The sequence below is a fragment of the Strix aluco genome, chromosome 2 (assembly GCF_031877795.1).
Source record: "Strix aluco isolate bStrAlu1 chromosome 2, bStrAlu1.hap1, whole genome shotgun sequence".
NCBI classification, from domain to species: domain Eukaryota; kingdom Metazoa; phylum Chordata; class Aves; order Strigiformes; family Strigidae; genus Strix; species Strix aluco.
The window spans coordinates 71,225,030-71,248,323 of NC_133932.1; the positions used below are offsets into that span (position 1 = coordinate 71,225,030).

A 23,294-nucleotide genomic window follows, 5' to 3' on the forward strand; every position below is an offset into this window, starting at 1 on the left:
CAATCTAAATGAGGCTTCTCACTTGTCAGTTAAAGACAGCACCATGGCGGCAGATTTTATTTGGCCTTCTTCATACAGAAGAAATGTTACACATCCATGCTCTGATGTCCATCAGGATGTTGTCATGGTTTGAGCTCAGAGGGCAACTGAGCACCACGTAGCCGCTCACTCCCCCCTTCCCCTCTAGTGCTGGGAAGGAGGAAAGCAAAGGGCCCAGAAAATTGAGACAAGGACAGGGAGGGATGACGCCATCCTTTTTAAGGCACAGGCAAAAACCAGACTCATTAGGGGAAGAAAAAAGAACACAAATTTAATACAAACACTAACAACAACAACAACACTTAACAGAGTAGGACTGTGAGAAGCATTACTACATCTTGAAAACACCTTCCCCCCACCGGTCCCTTCTTCCTGGGCTCAGATTTGCTCACGATATCTCTACCTCACCACCACCAGCAGCGCAGAGGGCAGGGAATGGGGGGCACAGTCATTCCTGCCGCTTCTTCCACCTCAGGGCGGGGAACTTATGGCATTCCTCCCCTGTTCCAGCGTGGTGCCCCTCTCACAGGAGACAGTCCTCCACAAACCAGCTCCAACATGAGTCACTCCCACGGGTGTGTGGGTCACCCCTGTGAGTTGCAATTCTCCCAGCACTAAACTACAACAGCAGGGCCTTCTTCCCATGGGGTCCTGGCCTTCTCCGGGCACAGTCACCTACGTTGGCATGGGGCCCCCCATGGCCGCAAATCGTTATCTGCTCCACCGTAGACCCGCATGGTGGGGGGCAGGATGTGGCCCTGCCATCTCACCAGAGGATACAGGAGAGTCTCTGCTCCGGTACACCTCTCCCCCTTCTCCTTTCTTCCACTGACCTTGGTGTTTGCACAGATGTTCTCCTTGCAACTTCTCCTCACAACTTCAACTCCTCTTCCCAGGTTCCTCTTCTTAAATACGTTATCGCAGAGGTGCAGCTAATTGGCATGGCCTTGGTGCAAAGGCGGGTCTGACTTGGAGCCAGGGGAGCTTCAAGAAGCTTCTCACAGGGGGCCACTGCTGTAACCCCCTCCCCTGTTACCACAAATCCCTGCCACTCACTCAAACCAGGACAGATGTGTTTCTGAAGTGTGGCCATCAAAAACATTACCCCATTGCTTCACTCTTCATCCTCAACTGACTTGATCAATCCCAGTTTGTTTGAGGAAGACGATGATGACACTGAAAGTGCAACTATTCAGGAAGAGTGGCACAAATGCTCCCACTAAGACAGATACTGGGGACTTGGTCTCAGGGATGAAGCAATTGGGATCTTTGAGGAGGGTGATCTGCTCCAGAAAGCTGGCATCTCTTCCAGGTGACAATTCTGATCCTGTTCTCACCACTCCATCCACTATGCCATATATACTGTCCCTGTGCATTTAAACTCTATGTATTTTAGTCCCGGCACACATCTCATCCTCCCCACAGAAAAACTGCCTTGCTCTCCAAACAACCTCCGGTGGTTCACTTGGGTGACTGACAACAGTCAGGTGTCAGCAGGGTGTTCAACAGTCAGCAGTGGAACTCCAAACCCAAGGACACGTTCATCTCAGGAACCGGACCTTTCATTGTGCAATCAAACATAAATCAGAGACTTGGTCACAGGAGCAATATTTGCTCAGATTTGTGATGTGTTGAGGCCACCAGCAGCAGGCACTTCTATTAGTAATGTACAGGTCTGCATGGGATATTTTTTATTTTGTAATCTTAAATACATGCAGCGCATCTGGAAAGCATCATGCATATTGACCTTCCCCATCAGAAGAACATATGGGATTCCCAGATATACCCCAGGCACGAGAAGCAGGTAGGAAAATGAAACAGAAAAGGCAGAGATGTTTTCATGTTAAAGATATGCAATATCAAGTATTTTAGAATTTCCCCGCTGCTCTCAAATCCAAATCAAACCAAAGTTATATTGGGGAAAAGGCTGTTGCTGAGTGCAGAAACTTTGCAGAAACTTTGCAGAATACAGGCTAAACTATAAGTTATATAGCTCTATATTAAACCATGAATTATACCATGCAAGCTTTCTTGTGTCAAACTTCACTGGTAGAGCACTTTACTTTGCAGCTACATGACTGGACTTTGCTGCTGTCCTGGATACTTACATCTTATAACATTTCCCTATGTATAATCATTTAATTCTCTTCAAACATTTAAAACCAATCTGTGAAAACTACTACAATGTATATACTACATGTATATGGCAAAACAAACCAAAAATCAGTAAATAACTAAATGAAACAACTGGCTACTATGAAAATTAACAAAACTAGACTATTTTAAGTACTAAGACCTAGAAGCCTTCATAAAGTCAGTGTTTTGATCTATTAAAGATCCATTTAGAGTGAGGAGCAAAATTTTTTGCTCTGCCACAATGACACTGGAGTGCCTGTATGTTTTGCTGCAAAGGTTTTAACCAGTGAGAAAATTTTTAACATTGCAGGCTGCCACCAAATTCCACCAGAAAACCAGGCACAATCCCATGTGCCTTGTCCATGTACCCAAGGATGCAGAAGACTCCTGGAACACTTCCATTCTGGAACATCTCCACCCTTGGAGTCGTTCAAGACTCAACTGAGCATGTCTATAATAAATAGATTGTCTCTGAGCAGGTGGTTAGGCTAGATGACATGGCAGAAGTCCTTTCCAATCTAAAGTATTCTGTGATCACCTTGGCCATTTAGCTCCCTTGCTATTACCCAGTTGTGTTCACTGTTCTGATTCCCACAGAGAAAAAAAGAACCATTTTCAGTGCTTAATTTATATCAGTTGTTTCAATTTCCCAGTGAATTAATAATTTAGCAGAATTTTATCTTCCTCATTTTAGAGTTATGTGAAGGGGCCAAGTGGTAAAGTAGAACATTAAATTATTTACAAGTTGTACACACATGCAGGCAGATAAATGGTGTAGCATTATATATTTAACAGTTGTTAGAAAGCACAGAAACGATAAGCATGATAGCCAAACTCCTTAGTCAAAGGAGAGAAAAGTAGTCGTCAAGTCTGTGTTAACTTTTTTAGACATTAAAAAGAGCTAAAGCAAATGTATTTAAGGTAGATCCAAAGTCTGTACAAACTTCAGAGATATTAGAGTAAGCAGTTTCTGGCTGCAAATGAAGGAATGAGGCTCCATTTCCCTATTGGCAGAATTCTTCACAAAAGGCAATTAAAGCCCTGCTCCATGTTTTAGCAGGATGGAATTAAATAAATCTCAAGTGTGCAGAAATTTCAAGTGCTGGCAGCTGATTAGGTTATCACAGACTAGAAGAATGAATTATAAATTCATTTGTAATGGCTGGACAGCGCTATAAAACAATGAAGAGATCCTAAATCCTCAAGTCTCCAATTACCAACTCTATTCAGTTTGCTTAAATGAAGGATTACGTCTTCTTATTTTGGTGCTCAAGAAACACAGAACTAAGCAATAATATTAAACTGCTGAATTTTTATACAACTCCAAATAACCTCTACACATGATGAAGACAAGTACAGTGAACAGATTTCCTCGTAATTCAGCCTTTCTGAATGTATTTACTGTCTTATACATGCAGCTGAACAACCTCTTTCAAATAAAATTTAACCAGAAATAGGTTTGAAAAATGGAAATAGGTTTGAAGTACCATCCTCTGAATATTTACTACAAAATAACAATAATACAGAACAAAGTATCACTATACTGTTTTTTGACCTGAAACTTCACATTTTTCTTGAACACTGATTTAAAATATATTTCTTTCTTAATGTCCATATATTTTACACAAAGACCTTCTGTTACAATTCATCTGGCTATCTGACTCCCCCTTCCCTCAAATGTGCACAGATATACATAGTCATTAAAGGATTGGCTGAACAAGATCTCCTTTCTTTTCTGAAGGGGGCCCCTCTAACAAAGGACCTCGGAAAGTAGTCTTTATTGTTAGGCACTGAGTGATGCAATCTTTTATGGCAGTGAAGATTTAGGATCCACTTCCTCTATGTCCTGACAAATAGCCACATCTTTTATCCACACTGTATTAGCATCCTTCTACCCTCTAATTTTGACAAACTGTTATGGTTTGTCATTGATTTTAAGTTCAGCACAAACACCTCTGAACACCCAATACAAGCTCCACCATACCCAGAAGGTAGTTTTCTATCTGTAACGTGTTAAGCTCATAAGCTCTGGTGTAATGACAGCAAGATGAAAGGGTAGAAGCACCTCCAGCCTCGGGGCTTGCCGTGGCTTGCCAGAAACACTCAAAAAGCCTAGTCAGTGTGACTGCAGCACGAGGGGAAAGAAGGCTGTACCTGGGTGACAGAAGATGTTGGGCAAAAAAAGCAATCTTTTAGTGGAAGGAGACAGTACAAGGAGGAGGTGGCCTGTGGAAGGGAAGGGACTTGGTACAGGGGAGGCTGGGGAGGGGCAGCAGGGGCTGAAGGAGAGCGAGGGCAGAGGAGATGCAGACACTGGGAGAGGAGGTGTGGAGTGAGGCTGGATGCAGCAGATGGACCTCAAGCAGGAGACCAGAGGAGGGACCTGCTTAGGACAGCAGTAATGGGGAAACAGAAGGACAAGATGAGAGTTAAGTTCATCGGACTCATATGAGCAGAGGAGAGAGCAGCTCTATCATGCAAGGGAAGCTGCTTCTGGCTTTGCCTGAATGCGCACGTACTTGCTGTTCAGTGCTGGCTGACTGATACTTCACTTGGAGTAGCTGTTTTGCTGTAGCATCTTAAAGAAAACAGACAAGCAAGTCCTGGGATCAGCCCGTTCATATTGTATCAATGAAGAAATGTTCCTTACCATGCAGGGAGAGATAGAGAGAGAGAGAGCAGTGCACATGCAAGACATCATGATAAGACATCATGATAAGAAACAACCTAATTATAGCTTATTTTGACTTTACAAGTATTAATTGTTTAGGGGCACAAATTTTAATGAAGTGTGGTAAAACAAAATGCCTTAGTGAGTTACCTACTCTTACATGATCTTATAGACGATGATTAGTGGCCTACAGAGTAAAAAACGCAAGGTCTTGGAGGAGCAAACATTTGGCAGTCAGACAAACCTAGATGTACCTTATTTGCTTTCCAGTGTGTCTTATGGCTCAAATCCATGACTTAAGGCACTGTTCCAACTGAAATAAGAAACTTGAGAGTTTAAATATATTCTCATTAAGCTGCAACACAACAGGAACTGATAGCATCCACGAAGTAGGAAGTATAAAAATATGTCTCACGTTAACTTTGCAAATATTATAAACAAATAATAAAAGTTAATAACCAGTAAATGACCAGAATTACAAAAATTCTCAGATAACATTTAAGATAAATAATTTAGCACTGCAAGGTTTATTATGAGTATAGACTTCTAACTAGAAAAAAGAGACATCTAACAAATATGTTTCATATTAAGGCTAGCAAAAGAGCACATAGCTGCCATGTAACTGGTCTTTTCTTTGTCAGAACAGGATAAATGGCAAACCTTAATATTTGTAGCTCTCAACAGATGGCTTGGAAAAAAAATCAAAAAAAGGTGTCTCAGCAAAAGAAAAATACTTCTGGGTCTTCTTATCATTGCAGTTGATCACTTACAGCTACTTAAAGGCTCTTACTAATATAATGTATGCTTTGTCTCTAGTTTAAGCAATAATACATTTCAGATTCTTTTCTCCCATTTAATTTTGGAGTCAGCTAAGGCAAAACTGTAAATTGCAATTGATAATATTCACTGAATCAGAAAAGAAGAGAAAGTTACTGGCTCACTAAAGTAACAACAAAATATCAGACTAAAAGTAACACTTTTAGACACAATCTGTACATTCATCTTTCAGCCTTGTGCCTTCCGCACACTGCAGGTTTGTTTCTTTAGACATAGCGCAAGGTTAAGATGTAAAGCGAAACACAATCTAAGTCAATCACTGGTTACACCTGCATCCTATTTACTCACTCAGTGAGTTAAAAATGCAGTACTTGAAGAAAATCCAGTATTAGTTTATAAATACTAGAAATCTGAATTTCCCTGTAATTTCTAACTATAGTTTTCATCTTCAAGGTCTGCTGGAAACTACTGGTTGAGACATCACATATTTGTTTAAGAGGCATGAATTTTGCAAAAGAGTTTGGATAAGTGGTGCCACATAAAATGTAACTATTGCTACCTTTTACAGCAGTGAAATTAATTTTTGTGTAAAAATGAACTGTGTACAGATATCACATCTTAAAGTGCAGTAGTCTTCAGTTACAGGCAGGGGAGAGAATGAACAGAAATGTTTATAATTCATGCAAGATGGAAGTCTAAGAGCCTGATACTACACCCAATGAAATGAACCCCAAGATAACTGGTGAGCTCAAAATTAATTAACTTGAAGCCTGACAGAGGCATGCATCAAGAAGTCAAAAGCCTCAGTCCAGAAACTGGATTTAAAGGGCAGCAGACCCATGCAGATCTCTGCAGAAATCAAGTACCCACAGTACTGTAACAAACAGATCAAGAAGAATCTCCCTGCTTTGCCAGCCAACAAACCAGCAGCTGTAATGTTCTATCACAAAATACCCGTTTCATATTTGAGGTTAATCAAGACAAGTAAACTTCTAAAGAGATGACTGTACTTGACTCAGTAACCCAAGAAACACAGATTATGGGAGATGGTCACAAAGACCAGGAGTTTCACTGTTTCTCCTCCGGATTAACTGCAAAGCACTAGTGAAGGGACAGTCCTACCCCATCCCTGTTCCTCCCGTGTCACAGCCATGTGTTCCCATTGCTGCTCTGGTATCAGCTCAGCTGACCACAGGGTGAGGCAGGGTAGCCTACAGATATGACAGTAAGCACACTTCTTCTCTCCACAAAAAACCCCAGTTTTCTGTTTGCGTTGGGTTTGCATGGCAAGGTTTTGGTAGCTGGGGGGCTACAGGGATGGCTTCTGTGAGAAGCTGCTAGAAGCTTCCCCCATGTCCGATAGAGCCAATGCCAGCCGGCTCCAAGACGGACCCAACCCTGGCCAAGGCTGAGCCCATCAGCAACAGCAGTAGCACCTCTGTGATAACATATTTAAGAAGGGGGGAAAAAACCCCAAACATCTTCAGCCAGAGGAGTGAGCCTATGTGAAAGTAACATCTCTGCAGACACCAAGGTCAGTGAAGAAGGAGGCGGAGGAGGTGCTCCAGGCACTGGAGCAGAGGTTCCCCTGCAGCCGGTGGTGAAGCCCCTGCTGAGGCAGGCTATGTCCCTGCAGCCCATGGAGGTTAACAGTGGAGCAGATACACACCTGCAGCCTGGGGAAGACCCCACGCCAGAGCAGGTGGATGAGCCCAAAGGAGGCTGTGACCCCGTGGGAAGCCCATGCTGGAGCAGGCTCCTGGCAGGACCTGTGGACCCGTAGAGAGAGGAGCCCACACCAGGCCAGGTTTGCTGGCAGGACTTGTGACCCTATGGGGGACCCGCGCTGGAGCAGTTTGTTCCTGAGGGACTGCGCCCTGTGGAAAGGACTCACACTAGAGCAGTTTGTGAGGAACCATAGCCTGTGGGAAGAACTCATGTTGGAGCATTTAGTGGAGGACTTCTCCCGTGGGAGGGACCCCACCCCGGAGCAGTGGAAGAGTGTGAGGAGTCCTCCCCCTGAGGAGGAAGGAGTGGCAGAGACAACAGGAGATGCACTGACTGCACCCCCTGTCCCCCCGTGCTGCTGGAGGGGAGGAGGTGGAGAAATTGGGAAGGAATTTAAGCCTGGGAAGAATAGAGAGGTGGGGGGAAGGCGTTTTTAAGATTTAGTTTTATTTATCGTTATCTTACTCTATGTGGATTAGAATGTTTTCCTTATTAGAAAAAAAAAAAAACCTAGGGCAAAAGATGTGCTTGCAAAATGGTTTGGGACCAACTGTTTTCAAAAAGCTTCAAAAGTTAAAAACTTTATTTAAAATGGTTGCTGTTGGATTTTGGTTTTGTTTTTTAAATGGGCCTAATTTATTAGGTGGCAATAAAGTGGTTTATTACTAGCAGTCAAACTATTACTTGGCACTAGAAACGTTTGAGGAAACTGCAGTTCTGTTGACTAACCATCTAACATCTGTCAGAGCCTAACAAGCTAACCAAGTGTTGACTCTACACCATACAAAACCACAATTCTGCATTAATCATTGTGAAATGTGATATTTTATGCTATTTCAAATCAGTTTCTCAAAAAAAAAAAGTTACAAAGATGAAAACAAAAACATCGGAGCAAAAATGCTATTTCATATCTTATTGTTCACAACATAACTTCAGTTGCTTACTGACAGAAGCAACTGAAGTGAAGAACAAGAGCAGGTACCAGCCCCGGATATCCATGTTTACCTACAGCCATCATCAAACAGACGCCACACAGGCTGCCTCCGGATGAGACAAGGTGAGGGTGATTGCTGTTTCCCCTGGCTCCCACCCTAGCCATGCCCTGACTTTATCAAGGGAGGAGACACACAAGTGCCAAGCTCTCCCCCACCCTGCTCCCTCCCATCCCACCCCATCCCTAGGAAAGGAAACCCAGGTGACTGAGCTGGGCAGGAACCACAACAGGGCTCCCACCTCCTGCAAGCAGAGGACCAGACCTGCCAAGAGATACCATGGGGCACACAGCCCTTATTCTCCCAAATAAGAGCATGCGCAGCTAGAAAAACTGCTTGAAGCCCACTGATGGTACTGTGCAGTGATGCATCTGACCTTATTTCTTGTCAGGAATGTTCCTCCCTCATCAATTCCACCATGCTTGTCTGAAGTTTCCTTTTTTCCTGTGTCGAATACAGATAACAAGTTACTTGAGGCAGGGAGCTGTCGAGTGCAGTATAGCTCATCTGCAAAGGGCTTGGCAGGCTGTGCAGTGCCATACCCAATAACAAAAATAGAGCAGAGCAGAAGACCAGCCTTTAAAACAAACACAGCTTCATTTATCCATAGCTTAATAACTTACTAATTCATTGCCTAATGTGTTATTAGCAACACACTTTAAAAATCAGGCTTTGACCCTCAAAAAATGCCTTTCTAAAGGCATAAATAGTTCAAACTAAGCTTCCCCCCCCCCCCCCCCAAGTATTTTCTGAATGCAATGGTAATTTTCAAAGCCTGAGATCTCCAGTATTAATGATGCTATAAAATTAAATCTGATACTTTTAATAACTTTTTCCTGAGTACTTCACAACTCCAGTAAATTGTAGCCAGCGCAGCTGCCTACGGAGCACTCTGAGTTCCATGGGACAAAGGGCCCAGGTGGCCCCAGACAGGCGGTAGGGCAGGATCTGTGGGGTGCCAGGCTCTGTAAACCCCAGACAGAGCACCCAGCGTGGCCCAAGCTCCCTGCACATCAAGGCTGGTGAGGCCCCAGAGAGGCTAATGAACAAAAATAGCTCCCACATGACTACCCCACAGCTGATCTGCTGTCAGCAGGAAGTAGAGAGAAGGGTTAGGAAAGTGTGGAGAGTGGGTGTACAAGTTGTCTTGCTTCCTTTTCTTCCATGTGTATCTTTAAACCTGAATACTACATACTGCATTTGCTCCTGTTTAATGTCATAGGGCTAACTCGCTCTACCAGCCATGCATCACATGTCTCAGGTGTCACGGAAACTCAGACTGGTTGTCAAACCAGCATGGCTGCTGGTCCAGGGCGGTGGTGATACTGAGTGAGCGGGAAGGCTCCTCTCTCTCGTACCACCGCCTGCTCCTGCTTTCCTTGTCAGGCAGGACACACACCAGAGAGCCACCAGCGACGCTACATCGCAGGCAATGTCCATGTGCAAAAGGTCAGGAGCTACTTGATGGGAAAGGATGGGAGAGGAACTCCTGAGGGAACATGAGGGAACAGGAGGGGCTTCTCTGCAATCCAAGTGCCAAATGGTAACACCCAGATCCCTTCCTGCCTTGGCAGCTGCACATCGGCACTGTCTCAAATACCTGCATTTCCCTTCAAACCACTCTTGGATCTCTCTAAACTCTCACCCGCTTTAGGGGATAAAAATTTAAATCCTGTCTGTTCTCACCAGCTCCGATAAGGGTTCCCTGCAGCATCATACAAATGTCAGGCAAAGTCTTTACTGAATTCAGTCCTAGACCATTACACTAAAAGAACCATCAGGGGGTGAGAGGGTATTTAGAAATAATGTCAAATAAAGCCCAGAGTAAATTATTCTGTTTCCATGTTTTAAAAGGCAGGTGGTAGGATGCAGAAAGGATTTTCTGAAGGCTGGATGGGAACTGCTAATACTACTTTAACTTAGATGACTGCTAAGCACACTGTGCAAAATTAAAAACATACTATTTAATGCATACCTTCACTCTCCTGATATGAAATGTATGGCAGCCCTCTGTGCCATCCAGCTTTTACCAGACCTTTTTAATTCCCTGTTAGGTCTTCAAAAATTTAAACAACTGCTTTGAAAAACACCTTCACCTGCCACACTGAAATAATTAATCTTCTGTCTCCATACAACTACAGAGAGAAGCTGTTTCTATTAATACCCCTCTCCCGCTCCAGGATATGCATTCTCAAATCAATTCAGGTATACTCTTCAAAGGAGCTGACTGTGAAACAATGATGGCATTGAAGTCACAAGCAGGTTGAAAAGTCCTTGAAAGGCAAGTAAAGCATGAGCTGTGGGTAAGAAACACTGAAGAGACACAGCAGAAGGAAATCAAGAAAGTATACAATTATAAAGCTAAGAATGTTATGTGATGTTTTATATTTTTTTCTTACCTTTGCTTCATTAATGTGGAAATGACCATTTTTTTATGTAAGCTGCTGATACCATTTTAAACACCATCCACAACTTCAGGGGCTTCCTCTTGCTCTCTCCAATGTGCTCAGATGCTCTTTGCCTCTCTTTACCTTTAAATCGCCAGTATCAGAACTTCAAAGTACATCCCACTGGTCACTTGCAGCCTCAGCAGCCTTTGCACAGAACCCAGAAAGGAAATTTTTGACTGTGGCTGTCCTCAACAAAACCAGCTGTGACAGAATCACAGCAAATGTCTGGGTCCTGAGCAGACCGGAGCTGTCTCATAACTGGAGCCTGGCACCTACTCAAGCATGAATTAGGTAATGATGATGAATGTTCATCACTCTTGTGATTCTGTGTATGTAGGTCATATTCTATCATAACTATTAAACATAAAGCTATTGTGTTTCAGATACTGTATTATAGGGCCCCAGCTTCATGTCCTGTACACCTACTATCTATGAGCAAAACACCCATAAAATATTTTATATCACTTTGTTTCTGCCAGCTTTCTATTCTCATCCAGGCTGCAAAACCAAACACACCTGTTTTGCTTCCTTACCCCAACCTTCTCCTTCTCTTTTTCCACTGTCACAAATCCTCAGAGTAAGCTGGGAAAATCCCTCCCTCAAACACAAATGTGTTTTTTTCTCTACTTTGTTTCACTGAATGTTTGTGTGGAAGCTTTTATTTTGTCCTAAAGTATTTTTACAAGAATAGACCACTTTATATAATGTACTTTGCCGTTACAAATATGCGGAACATCTAAGTAAAGTGTGTCAAAAAAGTGAATTGCTAAATAAAGAAATCATCAAGCTGCCTTTGTTAAATCTGTTGGGTATTAACAACCAAGTTACAGACTCGTCTGGAAGCTGAAAACAAAACCCAGCAGAAGAATTACCTGGTGTTTGGAGAGAGGAGTGCACAGTATATGGCAGCGAGAGGGGACCAGACAGGTAAGTTTTGCCCTGCTGCACAGCAGGCGCCTGCCTGAGAGTTCAGGCACTTCTCAAAGGCAAGCAGGGAATTGGACAAACCTGCTTTTAGTTTTCATCTCACCACATGAATTCACCAAATGAGTCTCTCATTCTTTACTGTAGTAAAACTGAAAATTGAAAATGCTGAGATAATGGAAATAGGGAATAATCAATTCAATTACAGATACTCAGTGGCAGCAGGATACAGAGCTGCAGGGAAAATTAAATTTGGCAGGGCCTTTCCATGGCAGTTGCTTCGGGAGGTGTCATGCCTGTAGTAACACATGCAAGGTAAACACGGAAAGAGGAAACAAGTGAGTCATGCAACACACCGATTTGTTTAGTGTATTACATGAGCCAAAAGCTGATGCAAATCTGGGTTTGCAAAGCCACTGTTAAAGCCCAGGCATGTCCATGAGGCAAGTGGACTGACTGGCTGAGTAACACAGCATAACATGGAGCAACGACCAGCAGCCCAGGACAAAATACTGACCAAAGTAAAGCACTTTGTCCAGCCCAGAAGCCAGACACAGGGCTGTTTACAGAAAGGCTGTAATTTATCGTTTGATATTTTTAATAGCAAAGGTCATAGCCTGAAGAGTCATTTTTAAAATCAGCTATGTGTATTCTCATTATTTTCTGTTTATATCAATTATCCTGTTGTTTCACATGCAAAGCTACCCTCCCTTTAAATTCTTCAGGCTATAGGCAGGAGTTGAAAGAAAAGGAAGATACATTTCTGGCTCAGCAAGAATTGAAACTATGAAAGAACTAGGACAGTCCCTTCTTGGTGCAAATTTTCTGCCTGGTACATGAAGTGTTGAAGACAGAAAGACTTTTACTAAGACCAGCACTTAGCAAATGCTTCAAGCACATGAAGGGGGACAGCGCTTACATCCCTGAAGTAACAACACAGGTGGAAAACAAGAGCCTTCCTAACACACAGCAGTGTGGTTCTCAACTTGCCAAATACCTGTTTGCCCAGATTATCAATTTTAAGAAGGCAGACTGCTGCCAAGAAACATTACACACCTACGTCCTCAAAACCAGGCAGTACCATGCTGCACTGTGCTTTATCAGCTTGCCACAATTAAGCATCACATTCTGCTGGGAAGCTGCCTTCCCCTAGGTCCTCAAAGAGATTTAACTGCCTAAGGCCCCATTACAGCAGCTCCTCCCAACCTCAAACGCCATCAGCCTTCACGTGAAGATAGAAATGTTTGGAGATAGGTATCACAAGGCTCCTCCATTTCAGCTTATTCTCATGCTGAAACTCACAACCAGCTCCACCTTTTGTGTGACCAAGTTTAACATCTCTCCATTATAGCACAGGATTCATCATGCCTGACTCCCTGCTGCTCCTGGGAACCATGCGGGATGCCCAACGGCCAGCTCCACATCCCTGGTACACCACAACTCAAATAGCGCTTCCCGTCAGTCATCAAGAAATTCAAAGCATTAGTACAAAAGCTCAAAAGCCACAAAAAGACCAGCAGAGACAAACTGAGTATATAACTAATACCCAACACTGCTGTAAGCAAGAGGATCTATTGTCTTAAACTGCCCAGACTGTGCAGTAAGTCAGCCTCCAAGATGATGATCCTGTCTCTACCTACTCCCAGGACTGTGTGCTTACGCTGACTGTTCCACAGGCTTGAGTGGGCTGCACCCACAGTGCTGTTAACGGCAATGTTAAAGGCTGGACTACCAGACAGTTTGCCTCAACCACAATGCCTACATTCCTACATGTGGCGAGCCAGGTGGCTCATGATCAAGCTATGCAGCTATGAGGATAACTGGAGAATTTAAAGTTAGGTCAAAACAGCTAATGTAGTATTACAGGCTTACCTCGAGACCTACAAGTGATTAATCCATATAAAAACATCCAAGATCATACTCTTTCTGTCTGAAATAAAAGCATATCTGGCTGATATTTAATAGGACAAGACAAAAGAAACAATGAAACAAAATTAGTGGCTTTGCCAGATATTGTGAAACAGCAGGCTCAAACTTCCAGCTGAAGTGCACTGTTTCAGATACTGAAAACCTTAAGAAGTTGTTGGGCTGACTCAGAAACAAGTAGCTCGCTTGATCCACTTCACTGAAGGAAAAGGTGAGTGACCCAAATGTCTCCTGCTCCCAGCTTTGGAGCATGTCAACTTAGAGCAAACACCTTGAAGACAACGCAGCCTGTGTTACATATCACACCCCTGCTCCTGCGCCGTGCTGATCCTTTTCTGCAGAAGTTCCCTGTTATTTGATATGCACGAGGTAATCTTGTCGTTTGGCTCTCTGCAGTTGTAAGCGTGGCAGGCAGCTGTGTCAGTCAGTCTTGCCAAGAAAGTATTCTGAGTCACTATAACAAAAATGTATCAAAGTAACAGCTTTTTTTCTTTTTTGATATCACTAAGTACATAAGTCCAAGCCGGGCTCTCCTGGCTCTGCAGACTTTAAGTGTATATACCCAAAGTCCATACACTGAATGAGAGACTGACAATTATGCATCCTCTAATCCTCTGAAAAGCCACTCTAAATGTGCCATTGTTTATTGTTTAATTACTATTTTGCCCCAATCTCCTGTTCATCTGTTGAAAGATATCTGCACAGATTGCAACTTTCCTACTGTAGTTCAGCAACTGCCATTAAAATCAGTGAAAGACTGGGATAGGTGATATGGTAAGAGAGGTCATTGACAGTTGCAAAAAGAAGTGCACATGGATATAAAGTCAAGTGGGCATTTTGTTTTGTTTTGTTTTCTTTCATTGTATGTAAAGAAAGAAACCCTATTGAGCTGAAATGTTTTGGAATGCAATTTTTAAGCAACAATAGTTTGGTTAAAAATAAAATTTAATCAACCTTAATGTTGATTAAAATATTTTTTCTCAGATTACCAAAAGGCAGCTCTCTAATAAGGACAAGACTGCTGCCAACTCTGAACCTTACTCCCACCAGTTTCACTAGATCTAGCTGTTTCTGTAGTAAAATAAAAGATTTTGATTTAGGCCAGAATATACTAAGAAACGGGATGCCACGTAGGTGCATGCAGAGCCGTAACAGTGCATGCTTACAGAAAAAATGAGCAATCCACTTCTAACTGCTTAATTATGTCTGTTTAACTGTAGCACCCACCCTTACTCTTGAAATTTTAAACCTCATGGCAGGAAGAGCACGCCTGCTGTACACCTTCCATCTGGGAAATCAGAGGCATCTTTCATGGTTAAGCTCAACATTGGGGCAGGAAAGCTGAAGTGGAGGGCCAGCAAGTTAATATCAGGCAGAGGCATCCCCTGCTACCATTAAATGACACCGGGGCACAGAGGATGTGCTAACAACCAGCAGATTTCAGAGCTCTCAACTGTATCTCTTCAACTCTCCCAGTTACATAGAAAGCTGACAAAGTTGCCAAGTAGTAATTTAATGCCCTTCACACTCAGACCTGCCTGCCTGCCAAATTAACACACACACACAGACTGCTCTGCCACACACAGAAAGACTTTTTGGGGGCTTCCAAACTGGAAAATCAAGTGAACTGAGGACAGATGCTACAAGGGTAAGAAAGGGTAGGCAAGCTCATAAGAGTAGGAATGGGGAGGACACACAAAACACGTCCTTCCAGCTGCCCACAACTTCATAATGTCCCTTCAGCATGCCTGAGGGTTTCCCCATTGCTTCTTGCTGTAAGCCAACTCTTTCCAGTAATGTTGGGCACTTGGAGGTGGTATCCGAGTCCACTCCTCCTACACCTGTTCCTAATTTGTCAAGACAGGTAAGCCAGCCTTCAAAACTTCAAAAAATGACCTGTCAAGAAGACAAAACCAGGGAAATGAAGTGTAAAGTTTTGACCCAAACTGTGAATACGACAGAAAAACTGAAGCTACTGAAAACTGACTGAGGCTGCAATGGCTAAGGGATGCTACCTGTATTTAAAATACTTGCATAGTTATTTAATATGGAACATGTTTATCATCTTTGATTTGCAGATATTTCTTCTTTTTGCAGAGTGCTAAAGTTTTGTTTGAGGAGAGGAAACAGATGGTAGCTGTAATAGTGGCACCTTTCCGAGGTGGAAAGAAACCATTAGTGGGGCTACCACAGGCTTAAGGCTGGGCATGTCAGATTTTGTACTGCCTGTTTGCATGAACTGGACAACACTGTCACTGCAAGGCTTCCAAGCCCAGTGCTGATGTAAATGTGAGTAGCAACTGAGTAGTGACTGACAGAAAGAGCTGGTGCCTTAAGACTGTTTCTGTATCTGTCAGAGCAAATGGAGTCCTAAGCAGAAAACCCACAGCAGACAGTAATATGAACAATATATGAGGTCTCAGATCAGAACTATTTATAACCTGAGGCTTTAACCTTTGAGCTACTGTTCCATGGGGAGGGGAAGTTCTGCCCATAAACAGCAATTTGCGGAAGAGGGTCTAATTTAACACAGCAATAGAACTGAAAAAGAGGAAGTAAAAACTATGGCCAAACAAATAGAAATAATGCAATTATCCATCAAAAAAATAAACACGGACAAAACCAGGATTATTATTTTTTTTAGTATGAATAATTATTTCACAGTTTTCCTGAAAAAAACCCCACAATTCTAATGGAAAAAAAGCCCTTAGGCAGAAGTAGAGAATTTCTTTATATCACTTCTGCCTTGTTTTAAAGATTTATATGAAAACAGGGAAAGCAATAGTCTAGTCATCTAAGTCCAGGAGGCCATTTGATAGAAGAGAAGTGACTGGGAGGACTGAGGAGCATATGTGGGAAAAAACAAATGAAGATGGCATGGGAGCAACTTTTTTAGTTGTTGGAAGAGGGCAGGGTACAAGGTTATTTTGAACCGTGGAGCAGGAGTCAGACAAGGAATACAAAGAGGATGGTAAAGTTAAACTAAAGAGCATGATCTTTATGATCTTAATAGCTAAATATGTCCAGAAGCAGAAGATAACGTATCTGTGAGGCACTGGAGGATAAAGTGAAGGTGAGCAAGATGAGAAATAATCAAAGCTTTGCCAGATAAAGCTGTTCAGGTTTGTAAAATGTAGCAGAGGAAGGCACTCAAGGGATCCTGTGAGAGGATCACACATTCATGAGGGAGTAAGGAGTGAGAAGTCAGTAATGTACCATTGGGGCTGGGAGCATGAGCAAATCAGAATTTAGTCAGAGCAGAGGGAGCAGAAGGACCACTGAGGAAAGTACTGGTGTGGTGGTGAGGGACAAGTAGCCCAGAAAGGCTGTGTCAGTGCCAGACTGACACAAGGGACTTGCTAGCGGGACAGCAGCCAGAGGTGGAAAGGCTGTTGTGGTAAAACAGCAAAAGATGACAGACATACCCAGATTTACCATACCTAACTTTAGGCACTGGGGAGATGCTGGGTTAGGAGCTGAGCTACTCCAGGCTTGTTGCCACACCCCTGGCCCGGGTCAAGGGAAAGATGAGTGCACTTCAGAAGGTTGAAGGACTTCTTTTCTGAATGTGCCCCCTTCTCTCCTTTTGGTGCACATGGATTTTAGGGGAATTCCTCTTCTGGCTTAGATGCTTAGAACTACCTGGGATGAATCTCAGCCTGCCCGTGGTATCGTTCAGAAAATGAGGCAAAGGAATAGTTTTTTTCCTCGGGTCCTATAAAGGAGAAAATCCCTTGATACCTGAAGGTGGATAGCTACACTATGGGGCAGCCAGAGGAACCTTTGCATTTCAATTACTCCTGAGCAGGGACCTATTGAAAAATAGGCTTGGAAAAATCCTGCACGTGATCTTGAGCTGTTAAGGAAATCTCTGCTTACAAAAGGTTTCTGAGTCAACAGAAAGACAGCTGTGAGTTCAGACAGTAGATAATTTGACCCAAGGACAGAGTATAGCCCAAGAATGGGAGACAGCAACAGAGAAATGGTCTAAGCAACCTGAAAGGAATAAGGGGGGGAAAAAAAAGAAAAAAAATGAAAACTGAAACAGTTGCCTATAAATAAAACCACTGGCTTGTAGAAAAGCCTTGGCTTGAGAATACCCGCACAGAGATTACAGAGAGGAAGAAAAAGAAGGGGGAGGCGAGGGACCAGCTAAACCACATGAACGTGAAATTGGCAGTAAAGTAACAGATGTTTTTTTTGAAAATTATGCAAGTTTAACAGCTAAATATCAGCACACCGTCAGAGTCTGCCGGCAAGTGTGCAAACAGCACTCAGAGCCGCTGGTGGCTTACATGAAGGTCACAGTGTACCTACAGCTGCACAGCTGAGAGACAGGCGGTGTTGCAGGCAAACCAGCCAGCCTGCTGCCAGTCTAGAGACTCCTTCTAATTCAATTCAGGAAGAAAAGGCCCCCATATTCCCAACTAATTCTACCATATGTTACTAAAATTTATCTTGCCTCACAAAAACTACATTAACAGTTTTAAGGGAGTGGAAAAAGTAATGTATGAATTATTAAATAAGGTAACTGCAAAAGACAGTATGCCCTAGCAAATATCAGGTTAGATTTCTTCTTAAACATTCAGAAAAATAAAACAGGCAATGAAACAAATATCCAAACATTCAATAAAGACATGTTTTGAAAATAGGAAGATAATCAGGAGAAAAGTGCATAGGAAAAACAAGGAAGGAGAAAATAGTATGTATGGTGGCCTTTACTTGTAATTTAATGTTTGTTCTCATCAGATTAAGTCTTGCTTTTCCCCAAAAGAAAATGTTACTAAGAGGGTAAAATACCTACTCTCCCTATCCAGGAAAACTGATGCAGCTAACCCGTCCATTCCACGTTTATCATTTAATCTATCTGTTCATCAGACTACAGCATCAGCCATCTTGCTAATTATCTCTTTGTAACACATGGAAATTGAAAAAGCTGAAAAAGTCACCCTTAGGAAACAGAGGACCAGGGAACTGGGAAGAAAAATTCCAAGTTTTGATGAATAATACCTTAAATATTCTGTATCAGCAAACCACCGATTTGCATCAGATGACAAGAAGATGCAAGACTTCTGACATCTGTCAACAGACTAAGAATAAAGGGCAAAAGGAACAGTTTCAAAGGATGCAAAAACCACATGTCCTCTTTCCAGGTAACTTTTTATTCTGAAATATGTTTAAATCTCTGTCAGGAAATCGCCAGGAAAACACTCCTAGATCTAATCACAGACCACTTTACTGTACATTGCTTTTAGTTCTAGTTTTGAGCACATAAGCATTTACATTTTCTACAAAATAAGAACATCTCTCAGAAATCGTAAGAATCTTTCTGCAGTGCTAAAACCATTGTAGCAGATGTGCTGCAATTTTAATCCATACAGATGTAAAACTACATTTACCACAACTAACGCATTCAACTCTTCATTCTCATGAAAGTGCAATTTAGACCCACCCAAAATACTGGCTTGCAGTGCCTCACAGTTAGCTGAGCTATTCACCACTTCATATTAGACCTGTTCCACTAGACAAATCTGTAATCCCCCCCACTTCTTAGCTACAGCTGAGTCAGAGATAAAAAAGGAATCAAAACCCATTTAGAGCGTTTGACCGGGCTAGCAGCTACTCAAAACTATTCAGGACCTTCTAAAGCTTGCTTCATGAATATCTAAGCACTAAAAATGTCAATTATTGTTAATATAAACAAAAGTTTAACCTGGTGACAAAAGCTCATAACGTTTTCTTTCCTATTAATGCAAACATGCATAAAGAATGCTAGTCAGATTATCAGGATTTTCTGTAAATCCTACAAAATCACTAACAGCATCCACACAACACGTTATTTAAGACCAGCAGCTCCTCCTACCAGCGCACTGGGAAACCGCATTTAATCTTTGCATCAATTCTTCTAGGGCCATTTCTTCAGTTTTCAGCCAGCATCTCATTCTCTGATAAAACAAAAAGAGTCCACAAAAAACATGCTCCCCCTGCTCCAAGAACGAAGGGAGGGGGGCGGTTGGAAAAAAACCCCAAACCAGACCACTACGGCAGTGCTTCGCAGCCCTGCATTTCAATGACTCCACAGGGATGGATCCCCCTCGGCACAAAGGGAGGCAGGAGTGCACGTTCCCTCCTGGCAGCGCCTGGGTGAGGCGGGCACTGCTTGAAGCCAGAGTCGTGAATGTTAATGACAGCAGGACCGCTTATAAAACTTCTCTCCCCTCCTCTGCGTATGGGTTTGCCCGCAGTGGAGTCCTCAAATGCCAGAATTAATGCGAAGCGTTGATTAGCCAACGTACCGCCAGTCTCTCCCAGCCTGCAGCGAGCGCTGGGAAGGGCTGCGCTGAATCAACAGCGCGGCAAGGGAACGGCGAGCAGCCGGAGCTCGCAGAAAGCCCCGTCCTCATGCTTACGTGAACGCTAGGCTCCTTTCTACCTTCTTGCCAGTTTGCTGCAGGGTGAGCAGCTGTGGAGGAAAATGCCTTCCCGCTGACAACGCCAAGGCTATTCTGCTCTCACCAGCCCACACGATGCCTTCACGTTTGGTTTGAAGGCTGAGGACTTCAAACTTCCTTTAAACGCCAAAATAACCACAGACGTCTTCCTGACTGTTTGGAGGAGCTTGACTGGTTAAATACTGTGCCACAGCAGTCTCTGTAACTCACGAAATCCAGATTTCCACGAAATCTGTATTACCACCTTAGGCAAGGGGTTTTTAGAGTCAGGATCCGTGGACCCCACAAGGTGTATGGAATATATACAAGAGAACTGCTGTAGAAGGTAACTAGGAAAAGCAAGCCCAGTAGCCAGTAAACTTCCATTTCCTATAAAGGCCACACCATCACTGGAAAACTTTTAGGGATATAGGAAATCCTACAAGACTGAAAGCTGTACAATGCCTCTCTGTGCAACTGCTCCTCATAATTGATATTCAGTGCTTTTATACAGACTGTTTTACAAGTTTCAAACCATGAGGCTTTTAACACTTTGCTTTTTCAAGGTTAACTCAATGGCTACTAAATCTCATTATCAGCATGTTTTTGCTGATGGTCAGCTGAATTCTCCCCAGTCTTCTAATCTTCCTATGGGTTTTAGCTATATCTTCTTATATTTTAGCCATTAAAATAAATAAATGGTTATCTATGGATAAAAGAAAAGGGGATGTTCTCCTATACACTAAAAAGGACTGCACTTTGTTATTTGGCATAAAGATTTTTTTTCTACAGGTTACATACAGCAGGCAAAAAGCAGCAGTCCTTCCTAGGAAAATATGTGGATACCTATGATGACTTGTTCATAACTCTCAAAATAACATTAGGGAGGGCATGAACTGAAAAAGATTTTTTAAGAGGACCCATCAATCTATGTGGGCTTCCTCTGCCAATAAAATTAATTGAGATCATATTTTAAAAAATGTGCCACATTGTTTCCACTCCAAGTATGACAGGCCTACAGCAGCTCCATGTGTTATGTATGACTAGAGTCATATACATTTTCATTTCTATATTAAATTAAAATTTCATTTCTATAAATGAAAAAATTGTCTTCAGTCAAGCTTTTGCGTAACAAAGGATTACCACAGAAATACAGCATCTATAGGAACTTTATCTGCAAAAAGTATTTTGTTTATCTGACTGCCATTTAAGATTGCATTTTTGCAAAGGAACAAGTGACCTGCAGCAAGACCACGATTACCAGGTCAGACTCTGGCCATTCAGGTGGTGAACCAGGAGCAAAGGAACTAGAAAAGGCATGCAAATCCGCGGGGGTGTATGGATGGCTGAGGCTCTTTTTGAAACAAAGCTGGGGACAGAGCACCATGTCCGAAGACAGCCCAGAGAGAACTCCAGATGTCAGGAAGTCAATGGGACTTATTGACTGCAACAAGTTAAAGGCCTAAGACATTTCAGTGTATGCAGAACACCACTTGTAAGATTACACTATTTCCTGGTGCAACAAGAAGTGCAGGAGACTTACTGATTCATAAGCACCTACTGCAACAGAAGATGCTAGTTCAATCCAGCTTTCCTTGAGTGTCCTGCTTCAATTCAATAGCAATTTCACATTTTCCTTGGAAAACCAGCAAACTGCTTAAGCCTCCCGTATATCATAAGGTCCATCTTTCTGTGACATTTTCTCAGTGAAATAACAAATGAAAGCAAGATATAAATGTACTGATGAATTTTATCACATCAGCCAGCCAACTTTCAGGATCACAAACACATAGTATCTATTTACACTTGTGCAATATGAATGGAGAACTCTAATATGCTAGTTAAACCTCAGTTATACCACCATCACCACTTTATATATACTTTCTACACCTTCAAACAAATTCAAAACCTGCAAGGCACAAGCAGAGCATCAAAGCAAAAGGTTTCAGTTAGCTGGACTGAAAGTCAGTTTGCGTAAAAGTGGGGGGTTTTGGTAACCAGGTACTTGTTTAATCATGTTCATTCATGGAAATCAGGCAGCCTTGTCTACAGTGATACAGTAACAAGCTTAGGTGTAGTTTCTCTACCGAAGGAAACAGAGATACAGTACTTTCAATATACTTAACCAGAAACTGGGGTTAGGATCCCTGATGGTTTGAAACTGGATCACCCATGGTTTCATGAATAACCTTGAGTCAGAGTAGAGAAACAGACCTTAAACTAATTAAAATCAACTCTTAACAAGAGGAGCCAACTGAGTTTTCTTGCAACAAAAGTCTAACCAGTATCTTACCATGAGCTACCTAGGGAATCAAAACGGTACTGGAAATAACAGTGTCAGTATAACTCAGGGATGAGCTCTTGCAATTTTTGTTCTCTTGAAGTTTGTACCTGACACCCCACACCTCTGCAGGTCATCACAATGATCATATTAGGAAGTTAAACATACCATTTCAGCCCCACACATCTCCTGCTACATTAAAATTTGAGAGGAAAAGGATTGATGTCCAGTTCTAGCACGGAGTCTGTAAACACAATAGGAGATGTTTTCATTTTTCAGGTAAAATGTGATTATTTTTAAAACGTATATTTTGTTTTTACTGAAAAATTCAAGCTGTAAAATATTACCTCTAGTAAAAAATCTTCAGTAGTCCCAGGCAAGACCCTGCTGCAACAGAGGAATTCATGCTGAAGTACAGCACAGTGTAAAAATACTTTCACAAAGAAAACTGAGGAACACACAGCCTTTCAATGCCATCTTAGATGTTAAAATGCAGTGAAGACATTTTTGCCAAGTCATCTGTAGTATTTCTTTCAGTGAAACTGCAAAGACAATAAGCAAGGAGCAAAAGTATTCCAGAATTTAATCAATCAACTTCCAGGGCTACATGCATGTAGTATTTGACTTGATTTCTGCAAGTTTTTATTGATTTTTTTCTAAATTTCTGTTGGGTTTGAAAGCCACAACATTATTTTTTTCCTTCAGTACTCTACTTTGCTCTGGTTTTGGCTGTAGTCTCCAGCAAAGCCTGTTCAAACACAGCAACATCACACCTCTCTTATTTTCAAACAGCTCCAGACAAAAAGCACTACCTAGGTTTTAAGAAATTGTAGCTATTTTGAAAAAGTTCCAGAAGTAATACGCAACCATCCTCTCATGTGAGGAGCCAAAGCAGTAACTGTTAAGTCTTCAACATATAATCATGTAATGAGTTTTGCC

At 42.3% G+C, this 23,294-nt stretch overlaps 1 protein-coding gene across 5 annotated transcripts in view; it reads right to left on the minus strand.

Moving 5' to 3' along the window:
* MCF2L (MCF.2 cell line derived transforming sequence like) overlaps positions 1 to 22,711 on the minus strand; it is a 134,404-nt gene extending 111,693 nt beyond the window's left edge. Inside the window, exons 1-2 of one of the 5 annotated variants that reach the window (XM_074815251.1) lie at positions 20,054 to 20,136; positions 19,507 to 19,588 (exon numbers count right to left, since the gene is read on the minus strand). In XM_074815251.1, the coding sequence (XP_074671352.1) occupies positions 19,507 to 19,585 (79 nt within the window). In that variant the 5' untranslated portion in view covers positions 19,586 to 19,588; positions 20,054 to 20,136. Of the gene's footprint in view, positions 1 to 19,506; positions 19,974 to 20,053; positions 20,137 to 22,702 lie in introns of those variants that run through there. The other 4 variants (XM_074815256.1, XM_074815255.1, XM_074815261.1 and 1 more) reach the window with 4 other exon arrangements.
* Between the last annotated feature and the right edge of the window lie 583 nt (positions 22,712 to 23,294).